This window comes from Carcharhinus amblyrhynchos, chromosome 10, assembly GCF_965287045.1.
Source record: "Carcharhinus amblyrhynchos chromosome 10, sCarAmb.v2.hapA, whole genome shotgun sequence".
Classification (NCBI taxonomy): domain Eukaryota; kingdom Metazoa; phylum Chordata; class Chondrichthyes; order Carcharhiniformes; family Carcharhinidae; genus Carcharhinus; species Carcharhinus amblyrhynchos.
This window is the reverse complement of record NC_137333.1, coordinates 79,134,176-79,146,566: the sequence shown is the minus strand read 5'-3', so window position 1 is coordinate 79,146,566 and position 12,391 is coordinate 79,134,176. Positions and strand designations below refer to the sequence as shown.

Here is a 12,391-nt window from a genome sequence, read left to right as displayed (position 1 = left end):
TGAGAAATGTTCACTCCCTACGGTCTCTCTTTAATTGCTAACAAATTCAGGTAAACCAAGAACAAAAAAGCCTTTTCCCCCCTTAAAAGGGCCTCCAGTTGCTAAGCAATGTCTGCATATCTCTGCTGGCCTATTTACTCTTCACATTCTAGCCCTCGCTAAACATTACAGAAACACAGCTGAAACTGAACCAACCCCCCACATATAAGCAGCTTTGTCCAGCATGAATTTAACTATAGGTTTTACCCTTCCAGGCACAGAAACATTAAATTAATCCACTTAAGACTGTCTTATTTCTAATGTTTACCAATACAAATATAAATCCCTCAAAACTACCTTTGCTTTCCTAACAAAATGTCTTCTGGAAACCTAAGTACAGTACATCCACTGGTTCCCCTTTATCCAGAGCACAAATGGTTCTTTCAAAGGACTCCAATAAATTGGTTATACATGGTTTCCATTTCACAAAACCACGTCGACTCTCCCTGTCAAAGCACTAAAACTCTGTGTGGTCTTAAAATTGTTATAGAATTGCTTTAGAGTAGAATAATATGCTACACGTTACTTGGTTTAAAACCCCTGTTCTGACAAAAATATCAGACTTCCTGTGATTAATGTTGCGGGAAATTTGCAGGAATAGCATTATTTGTAAGAATTAATTTTTAAGAAAGTAAAACTAACAATTGGGCAACCATTCTAGGCATTGTTGAACAACAAACTTTTGTTTGGAAAAGTAAAACAGGTTTAAAATGGCTCCGATGTTCTACCCTCTATAAAGTTGCGCAGATGAAAAAAGTTGCTGTCGATGTCCAGCTCACACACCATCTATACTGGTTCTGATTAAACAATGCTTTGATGTTAAAACTTTAAAATGATCATGCCTGCTTCAAATGCCTCCATGTTCTCATCCTTGCTCTGCATTGTCCTCCAACTCCATAACACCCATGATATTCACGCTCCTCTAATGCAGTGGTTCCCAACCAGTTTGGTGTGCTGTGAAGACCTCCCTACCACATTCCCACCCCCCCACCAACAAGTGTGCCACGACAAAAGATTGAAGTGATTCAAAATTCATGTAATTAAACTAAAACTAACATTCATTTTAAGCTCTGTGGTTGGCATCTCCAAAACCCAACAAACATCAGGTCTCCTGTGCATGTGTTTGCCAAGAAAGTCACACACATGCAGTTTAGATGTTTTACATTGGTTAAGTCCAGGTGCATGACCCATTGGACTTGGAACTGAAGACAAAGGCTCCATGGCCTGTACAAAAACTGAAAACTCAACAAGGGCATTAGAAGTGAGGGAAAACATCAAAAAAAAGGAGAAAATACAGGGGAAGTTAAAAACGAAGTTCCCAGTAAGGGAAGATGACAGAAGTATAAAATAGTAATTAACAAAGCTCAGACAACAAGAAACAGCCTCCAATTAGAGAATGGGCTGCAAGAAGTAGATCTTAAGTGAAGTGGACTCAGGAGATATTGGATTTGACATGTACCTGGTGATAAGGCTTTCAGTGTAAACTTCTCAAACTAATGAAGACTGTATTAGATGGTGGCTTTTAGAGACAAAACGTCTTTTGCTGGAGGACAGTCCAGAGAAAACAGGAGGTGTGTCTCAATTTATTTTTATAGTGTCAAGGTGTGCCATGTAAAAGATTGGGAACCACTGCTTGAATGTTATTCCCTTGAGTATCTTCGAATTAAATTCCTCCACCATGTCTCCAGCTGCCCAAATTCAAAGGTCTGGAAATCCATTCTTAAACCACTCATTACCCCCTCAAAACCTGCATGCGACCAAGCTGTTGGACATCTACCCTAATATTACCTTGATATGAGATCATTGTCGAGTAGTACTTTATTAATAGGCCTGAGATTTATTATGTTAAAAGCACTATGAATAAATTTGCTGTTACTAGAAGTGGAATATTTGATTTTAAAAAATGCTCACAAGCAAACTATTACCCAAAATTTTGTAATGTACAACACGCATGGAGCTGGAGAAATACCAGGACACTTACTGTGAGCTTGAAATATACCGCTGCAGGGATCATTGGAGTGTAGGTGCTTGTCAAATTCCGAGTCAAGTGTTACATAATCAAGTTTCACTTTAATAGCTCAATAGTTGATTCAATAATATCCTTACTGTCAATTAGATAGGCATTGATTAACAATTGTATCTAATACCTACCTGCATCACAGTCCTGACTTTTGTAATCCACAACACACAGTTTCCACACAGGGGTAACATCCCTTTTTGTGCAGCAATTTTCACTCTGATCACCTTCTAATGCTTTTCGAAACTCGGCTTCAATCTCGAGTTGTTTTTGTTCCTTCAACATTTGTCTGTAGTTATTCAGAGTTCTCAACTGTTGTTCATTCAAATAGGCCTGTAAGGTAACATAACGTACATTACATATTCACCCTTCTACAGAATAATGGTATACCCACAGAACTCCAGAAGGACTCAGGTAATGAATCCTCAACTATGTACACCTGTGTGCCCAGACAAAAACTGGTTATGGTGATAAATGCCTTCAATAAAATGGACCTGGAAACCTGTGAATTCCATGCAAACTCAAAATGAAGCACTTCAGGGAGTAATGGATGTAGATTTCATGTACAGCAGAGAAACATCAATCCAATCAAACCTTAACCCTAATAATAGAACAGAGTTGGGTATAAAAGCAGATGACTAAAAACAGGTTATCACAACAATCACCACATCTTTGGCATTTCCACCTTAAGAGAAACTGGAGAGAGGAAATGCAAGCTTATCCCTGACTTCTAGAGTTCTTACAATCCCATGCTGGGTCTTATCATGACAGCCCATAGAACACTTGGTACTCACATGATTAGACTCATTACAAGGGGTATTGAAGCACGTTCAACAATCTATGTAACAAATAAATAATCTAAGCATAAACTGATAAGAAGTGTGGAACTGGTTTTTTACACAAAGTTGACAAGACACCAGGCCTGGAACAAATTCAATCAAGGATAACGAAGGAAGCACGACTGAAAATTGAAATGCTACTGTTCATAACTTGGCAATCATCTTCCACTTGGTATGGTATGGGTGGCACGGTAGCACAGTGGTTAGTGCACTGCTGCTTCACAGCTCCAGGGACCTGGGTTCGATTCCCCGTTTGGGTCACTGTCTGTGTGGAATTTGCACATTCTCCTCGTGTCTGCATGGTTTTCCTCCAGGTGCTCTGGTTTCTTCCCACACTCCAAAGATGTCGGGTTAGATTGATTGGCCATGTTAAAAATTGTCCCTTAGAGTCCTGAGATGCGTAGGTTAGAGGGATTAGCAGGTAAAAACGTAGAGATATGTGGTTAAGACCTGGGTGGGATTGTGGTCAGTGCAGACTCATTGGGCCAAATGGCTTCTTTCTGCGCTGTAGAGATCCTACGATTCAATGATTGTGTCAAATCATTGGGAATTGCAAATTTAACATCCTTGTTCAAAAAAGGATGCAAGAATAAGCCCAGTAACCATAAGCCAATCCTCTGAACTTTGATGGTGGCTAAACTCTTAGAAACACCAAGTCAGGACAAACGTTACTTAATAAGCAAATGTGATTTACTTAAGGAAAGCTGGCATGGATTTGTCAAGAGCAAATTATGCTTAACAAACTTGCTTGAGTTTTTTGTTGTGGTAACAGAGGACTGATGAACATAGGTTTTCATTTATGGGATATGAGCACTGCTGGCTGTGCTGGCATTTATTGCCCATCCCTAACTTCCCTCCATTTCAGAATCACATGTAGGCCAAACCAAATAATAATATATATGGGCTTTTATGGCAATGTTTTCATGACCAATGTTAAACCATTCCAGATTTTTACTGAATTAAAATTTCACCATCTGTCATGGTGGGATTTGAACTCAGATCCCTGGGTCTTGTCTTGGGTTTCTGGATTACTATACCACTGTGTCCCCCAATGCTGTTAATGTGGTGTAAATGGACTTCCAAAATGAATTTGATAAAATGCCACATGTGAGTAAAGTCAGAGCTCAAGGAATAATAAGGACAATAGCAATATGGATACAGAATTGGCTGAGTGAGTGGAAACAGAAGTAGTGGTGAACAGTTGCTTTCCAGACTGAAAGTAAGATTATTGCAAGTTCCCTAGGGATTAGTGTCATCCCTAATTGCTCTCGAGAAGGTGGTGGTGAGCTTTCTTCTTGAACCACTGCAGTTTCTCAGTTGCAGATAAACCACACCCACAGTGATATTAGAGATCAGTTCCATAATTTTGACCCAGTGATAGTGAAGCAATGGCGATATATTTCCCAGTTAGGATCGCAGGTGGTTTGGAGGAGAACTTCCAGGTGAGGGTATTCTCGTGTGTCTGCTGCCATTGTCCTTCTGTGGGTAGTAGTTATGGGTTATTATCTTATTGAATGGCAGGGCAGGCTCGAAGGGCTGCTATTTCTTATGTTCTTATTATGTTAGGAAGGTGCTGCCCAAGGAGCTTTAGGAGGTTTCTGCAATGCAGCTTGTTGATGCTCTGCACTGTTGCCACTTTGCGATGGATGAAGCAAATGTTTATGGATGGGTTGCCAATCAAGTGGGCTGCTTTGTCCTGGATGGTGTCAAACTTCGAGTGTTGTTGGAGTTGCACTCCTCCGGGCAAGTGGTGAGTATTCCATCACACTCCTGGCTTGTGCCTTGTAGATGGTGGACAGGCTTTGGGGAGTCAGATGGTGAGTAACATTTGTAGGATTCCTAGCCACTGCTCTTGTAGCCATAGCATTCATATGACGCTCCAGTTCAGTTTCTGGTCAATCATAACCCCCAAGAAGTTGATAGTGGGGAGATTCAGTGACAGCAATGTCATTGAATGTCAAGGGGCAAACCAGGTTATCTGGCTATTGCTTGGCATCTGTGTGGCAAGAATGCTACTTCCCATTTGTTAGCCCAAGACTGGATATTATCCATGTCTTGCTGCATTTGGACTTGGACTATTTCAGTATCCGAGGAGTTCCAAATGATGCTGAACACTGTGCAGTGACATCCCCACTTCTGATATTTTGATGGAAGATTATTGATGAAAAAGCTGAAGATAGTGGGGCCTAGAGCACTACCCTGAGGATCTCCTACACTGATTTCCTGCAGTGGAGATGATTGATCATGAACAACCATAACCACCTTCCCCTGTGCTTGGTACAACTCCAACAAGCAGCAGTACCTCCCCACCTGATTCGCATGGACTCCACTTGTGCTCGGGCTCCATAATGTCACATTCAGACAACGCGATGTCAAGGGCAGTCACTCTTATTTCATCTCTTTAGTCTCTGTTTGAATGAAGGCTGTAATGGCAGGAGCTGATTCGCCCTGGTGGAAACCACACAGTGTCCATAGCAGGTCATTGCTAAGTAATTGTCGCTTGATAGTTGATGATCCCTTGCATAATCTTACTGACGATCGACAGTAGGCTGATGCGGCGCTAAGTGGTCAGCTAGGATTTGTCTTGTTTTTTGTGTCCAAGATACATTTGGGAAATTTTCCACTGGGATAAATGCCAGTGTTGTAGCTGGACTGGAATGGCTTGGCTGCAAAAGTGGTAAATTCTGGAGCAGAGGTCTTCAGTATTATTGCTGGAATATTGTCACGGCACATAGCCTTTGCAGTGTCCAATGTTTTGAGTCGTTTCTTGATGTCATATGAAGTTAAATGAATTGGCTGGATAATGGCACCTGTGAAACTGGGGATCATCAGAGGATCTTGCTATCAAGTAAACCTGTTGGACTTTAACCTAGTGTTGTGAAACTTCTTCCTGTGTTTACCTCAGTCCAATGCCAGCATCACCATATCATTGGAGGAGACAGTGATGGATCATCCACATGATACTTCTGGCTGAAGGTTGTTCCAAATAATTCAGCTTTATCTTTTGCACCGATATGAGGTTGGGGATACTTGTATAGTGGATTGCTTAACTATCCATAACCATTCATGATTGGATGTGGCAGGACTGCAGAGCTTAGAACTCATCTGTTGTGGATTTGCTTATCTCCATTTATTACTCATTGCTAATGCTATTTAGCGATTCAGGAAATTTCCACCCCTCTATCACCTTCACATGGTTCATCTCTGACACTTCCCTTCCTTGCCTGTGTCTCCATTTCTGGTGATAAAATTTCCACCAGTATCCATTACAAGGCCACCGATTCCCACAGCTATCTTGACGACAGCTCTTCATTCCCCACATCCTGCAAGGGCTCCATTCCACTCTCAATTCCTTTGCCTCTGCCGCATCTGTTCTGATGATGACATTTTCCAAAATAGTGCTGCCAACATGTCTTTCTCCTTCCTCAATCATGGCTTATCACCCACTGTGGTTAACAGGGCTCTCAACCGTGTCCAACCCATCCCCCAGGCCACTGCTCTCAGCTCCCTTCCCTTCCAGAACCAGGATAGGCCCCTGTCTTCACGTTCACCACCCCCCCGCCCCCACCAGCCTCCGCATCTAAAGGATCATCCTCTGCCATTTCTGCCAACTCCAGCATCATGCGACTACTCAACTTCCCCTCACTTCCCTTCCGTCAACATTCCACAGGGACCATTCTCTCCGGAACACCCTGATCCACTCCTCCATTGTACCCAACGCCTTACCCCTCCCCCCACTTTTCACAGTACCTTCCATGCAATCATAGAAGGTGCAACACCTGCCCCTTCACTTCCACTCTGCTCACCATCCCAGGGCCTAAACACTCCTTTCAGGTGAGGCAGCATCTCACTGAATCTGGTCTATTGCATTCGCTGCTCCTAATGCAGTCTACTCTACACTGGAAAAATCAAAACGCAGACTGGGTGACCGCTTTGCAGAAAACCTTTGGTCCAACCACAAACAGGACCCAGGCTTTCCTGTCACTTGCCACTTCAACACACCACTCTGCTCTGCTGTCCACATGTCCATCTTTTGCAACGTTCTTGTGAACCCCACGCAAACTGGAAGAACAGCACCACATCTTCCGATTGGGCACTTACAGCCTTTTGGACTGAACAGTAAGTTCGACAACTTCAGAGCATGAACTCTCCCCTCCACCTTATTTCCATTTATTTTGTTTAATTTCTTCTTTTCATCTCATTGATCCACTTATCACCCTTCATTCTCGCTTCTATTTTTCCACTTCTCACGCTCCCCCCGGTCCCCCATCCCCCACTCCTCCTTTCAGGGCAACTGCCACATTCTTCAGGCAGTCCCTTAACAATCTGTACCTTGATTCTGCCAGGCACACATTCTGATCACTTAATGGACACTTTTAGTATCTTTCTCAGCCTCCTTCATCGTCATTTATCTTTCCTTTGTTCAATAACATCCACCTCCCCATCCTCATAGTATAAATCTCAACTGATTTTTTTCACTCTTAGCTCTGACAAACGGTCCTCCAGACTTGAAACATTGGTTCTATTTTCCCTCCACAGATGCTGTGAGATCTGCTGAGATTTTCCAGTATTTTCTGTTTTTGTTACAGATCCCAGCATCGGCAGTATTTTTCTTTCATCTTTGTGTAAATCAGCCATGACAGGTTCAAGCAGCTATTCCTAAAACACAGCTGTGTAATCTTAAAAATACAAAATAATGAGGAAAGGAAAAGGAATTACTTGCATCTATTTCTTTCTGACTTTAAAGTAAACTGATCTCTCCCCAGGGAGCTGAGCCACATAACTGTCCATCCAGAAAAACTTCCAATAAAAAGCAGATTTGAATTGATCCAAGATTGCAGCTATTGCTTCCATTTTTCCATAGAAGTTCCTGAGCTGTGCCCTTAAAGGAACGGCAACATCAGATTCTAAATATCAAAAAAAATGTTGTTCCAGAATGCTGATTACAGGAAAGAAGCTTGTATATATCCAAACAAATAGACATTTAGGATAAAGTACACATTTAGTTACCTCAACAGATAATGGATCTGAAGAATTCTGGATTGCTTCATACAAATCTGCACCCTCCTGGAGCATCATGATCTGTTGGTCACTTAATTTCTGTATTTTGTGTTCTCTCTTTTTCTTTCCATCAACTTTAAAACAAGACATTTTACTCATTTAATACAATTAATTTTAATTTATTTATTTTTATTCTTTAAAATCAAGGAATCAATCACATTTTAGCAGCTCCACAGCAACAACAAAACAATTGAATAGAAATTGCTGGAAACGCTTTGCAGGTCAAATAGCATCTCTGGACAGACAGTTAATATTTCAGGTTGATCTTAAAAGATCTGTGCATTTAAATTCAGTCTCTCTGCTCCTCTAGTTCAAGCAGCTATCATTACCTAAATTTCCCTTTAGCACCTACATATTTCCCCTTGACCTTCATTAGCATGACCATTAAACTGCTGACCATAAACATCTTGAGGTTACTATTGAGCAGAAGCTTCAGAATCAGCTATATAAATATTGTTGTTATGAGAGATCAGATCAGAGGTTGGGTATTAACATACGAAGTAGAGCAGTAGTAAGTCACTCGATCTTTTGAGCCTGCTCTGCCATTCAAGGAGATCATGGCTGATCTAATTATAATCTCAACTCCACATTCCAGCTCACCCCAATAACCTTTCATCACCTTGCTTATCAAGAATGTAGTTAGCTCTGCCTTAAAAATATTCATAGACTCTTGTTTCTATTACATAAGAACATAAGAAATAGGAGCAGGAGTAGGCCATCTAGCCCTTCGAGCCTGCCCCGCCATTCAATAAGATCATGGCTGATCTGTCGTGGCTCAGTTCCACATTCCCGCCCTCTCCCCATAACCCTTAATCCCCTCTCTCATCAAAAACCCATCAACCTGCGTCTTAAAAATATTTAGCGAGGCAGCCTCCACCACTTCAACGGGCAGAGAATTCCAGAGATTCACCACCCTTTGAGTGAAGAAGTTCCTCCTCAACTCCGTTCTAAACCACACCCCCCCTTTATCTTGAGGCTGTGCCCCCTAGACCTACTGTCTTTTCTGAGCGGGAAGAGTCTCTCCACCTCTATCCTATCCATCCCATTCATCATCTTATACGTCTCAATGAGATCTCCCCTCATTCTTCTAAACTCTAACGAGTACAAGCCTAGTTTATTCAGCCTCTCCTCATAGCTCAACCCCCTCAACTCCGGTATCAGCCTAGTAAACCTCCTCTGCACTCCCTCCAAGGCCAAAATATCCTTGCGTAAGTGCAGCGACCAAAACTGCACACAGTACTCCAGCTGCGGCCTCACCAGTGCCCTATACAGCTGCAGCAAGACCTCCCTACTTTTATATTCAATCCCCCTCGCTATGAAGGCCAGCATCCCATTAGCCTTCCTGACCACCTGCTGCACCTGCAGGCTGGGTTTTTGCGACTCATGCACAAGGACCCCGAGGTCCCTCTGCACCGTCGCCTGCTGCAGTTTTTCGCCACGTAAGTAATAGTCCTTCCTACCATTATTCCTACCAAAGTGGACCACCTCGCACTTGCCAACATTAAATTCCATTTGCCAGTTCCTGGCCCATTTGGCCAGCCTATCTAGATCCTTCTGCAGACTCTCCACACCCTCCGCACAATTTGCCGTTCCACCAATCTTGGTGTCATCAGCAAATTTTGACACCATACACTCGGTTCCCTCCTCCAGATCATCTATATAAATGGTAAATAGCTGAGGCCCCAGCACTGACCCCTGGGGCACTCCACTAGTCACCAACTGCCAATCCGAATAGCACCACTTCCAAAGGTTCTCTTCAACCCTCTGAAAAAAATTTCTCATCTGTCCTTAAATGGATACCGTTTATTTTTAAACGGTGGTCCCTAGTATGAAATTCTCCCACAAGGGGCAACATTCTTTGCAAATCCATTCTATCAAGACCCCTCAGAATCTTATACATCGTAATCAAGTCACTTCTTACTCTTCTAAATCCCAATGGATGCAAGTCTAGCTTGACCAATAATTCTTCATAAGACAATGCGCCCCATCCAGGTATTGGTTTAATAAACCTTCTCTGAACTGCTTCCAGTGCATTTACATCTTTCCTTAAATAAGGAGACCAATACCATGCACAGTTCTCCAGATATGGTCTCACCAATGCCCTGTATAATCGAAGCACATCTTTTCTACTTTTGTGTTCAACTCCCCTACAATAAATGGCAACATTCAATTCACTTTCCTAATTATTTGTTGTACCTGCTATCCTTTTGTAATTCATATACTAGGACACCTAGATCCCTTTGCATTTCAGAGCTCTGCAATCTCTCTCATTTAGATATGCTTTATTTTACCTGCCAAAACGGACAATTTCACTTCTTCCCGCATTATATTCCATTTGCCTCGTCTTTACCCACTTACTTAATCTACTCATATTTCTTTTCAACATCCTTGTGTCATCATCTCTTCTTACTAACCTATTTGTGTCAACACCAAACTTAGCAACCATATCAATGGTGCCTTCATCCAAGTCACTTACATACATTGTAAAAAGTTGGCTCCAACACTGATCCCTGTTCCACTTGTTCCACCTTGCCAACCAGAAAAAGACCCATTTCACCCTACCCTCTGTTTCCTGTTGGCTAGCCAATCCCCTATCCATGTCAATACATTACCTCTACACCATGAGCTTTCATTTTCCAGCAATAACCTTTGATAGGGCACCTTATTAAATGCTGCCTGGGAATCTAAGTACAGTGCATCCATCAGTTACCCTTTACCCACAGCATGCTACTTCTCCAAAAAACTCCCGTACAATCGTTAATCATGACTTCTCCTGCACAAAACCATGCTGACTCTGCCGAATTACTTTGAATTTTTCCAAATGTCCTGTTATAATGTCTTTCATAATAACTTGCAATATTTTTCTGATGACATATGTTAAGCTAAATGGCTTGTAATTTCCTGTTTTCTGTCTTCCACCTTCTAAAATAAAAGCATTTCATTTGTTTAGTTCCAATCTAATGGAATCTTCCTCCAATCTAGGGAATACTGGAAAATTAAAACCAACGCACAAGTTTAATACTATCTTTCACATTTTTAGTTAAACATGAATGATGGGTCCTCCCCTTGGAATTCTTCTTTCTCACTGAAATCCATCCTTTCTTCATATTCTGAAATATTTCCTTAAATGTCTGCCTGTGCATCTCTCCTGACCTAACCCTCAACCTAATTTGCATCCACACCCTTATAACTGTCCTTAGAGACTAGTCTCGGACCCACTATTCTCTCAAACCGAACGTGGAATTCAACCATGTTATGATCATTGCTACCCAGGGGTGCCTTCATTATGAGGTCATGAAGTAATCCTATCTCGTTCCACAATACCTGCTTTCGTAAAGCCTGCTCTCTGATTGGTGCAAAAACATGCTGTTCTAAGAATCTATCCCAAAAATGTTCTAGGAGTTCCTTATCTAGGCTTCTGGTTCTTTTGATTTTTCCAGTCATCCAGTCATTAAAATCATCCATGATTAATGGGTGCCTTTCTGACAATCTCATTATTAGTTGCTTTATACCCCATCCTACTAATTGGTTATTGTTGGGAAGCCTGTACACCATTCTCACAAGTGACTTCTTGCTTTAACCATAACCGTCTATGTTTTTATTGGGATCAAGGAATATAGAGGGAAGGTGGGATCAGGATATTGAACCTGATGATCAGCCATCATCAAAATGAATGGAGGAGTAAACACGAAGGACCGAGTGGTCTACTTCTGCCTCTATTTTCTGTTTCTCATCTTTATCCAAACCATTTCTACATCCTGGTTCCATAAACTTAAGTCATCCCTCATGTGCTAACACTATCATTAATTAACAGAGCCACGCCTCCACCTTTCCCTAGCTCCCTGTCCTTCCTAAATGTCATGCACCCCGCAATACTCTGTCATCCTGCAACCATGTATCTGCAATGGCCATCCAATTGTACTCATTGTGCTATCAATTTACCTGTTTTGTTTTGAATGCTACATGCATTCAGATGCAGAGCCTTTAGTTTTGTCCTTTTGTAGTTTTTCTAACCTCTAGCCTTATCTGCTGATTTACTCCTAGGTTTGCACTCTCTGTAGTGTCTTCCCTTCCTGTCACAGTCTATTATTTTTCACATTAATTGCTTTTACACTCTTCTCTTTTCCATAATCTAGTTCACTAAATCTTCCCAAATTTGATCCCTTGCTCGCACTACTTAGTTTAAAATCTTCTCCACTTCCCTAGTTATGGGCCTCACTGGAATACTGGTTCCAGCATGGTTCAGGTATACACCGTCCAAATGATACAGCCCACATTTTCCATTGTACTGGTGCCAGTGCTCCACCAACTGGAAGCCACTTCTCTCACACCAGTCTTTGCACTATATATTCATCTTAATTTTATGTATCCTATGCCAATTTGCATGTGGCTAAAGTAATCAACCAGAGATAAATATCTTTGAGGTTCTGCTTTT

The 12,391-nt window shown here is 41.8% G+C and overlaps 1 protein-coding gene across 1 annotated transcript in view; it reads right to left on the bottom strand.

The window, feature by feature from the left end:
• Window positions 1–12,391, bottom strand: part of brca2 (BRCA2 DNA repair associated) — a 103,181-nt gene that overhangs the window by 20,446 nt on the left and 70,344 nt on the right. Inside the window, exons 21-22 of the mRNA XM_080197444.1 lie at window positions 7,906–8,030; window positions 2,191–2,389 (exon numbers count right to left, since the gene is read on the bottom strand). Coding sequence (XP_080053570.1) covers window positions 2,191–2,389; window positions 7,906–8,030 — 324 coding nt within the window. The remainder of the gene's footprint in view (window positions 1–2,190; window positions 2,390–7,905; window positions 8,031–12,391) is intronic.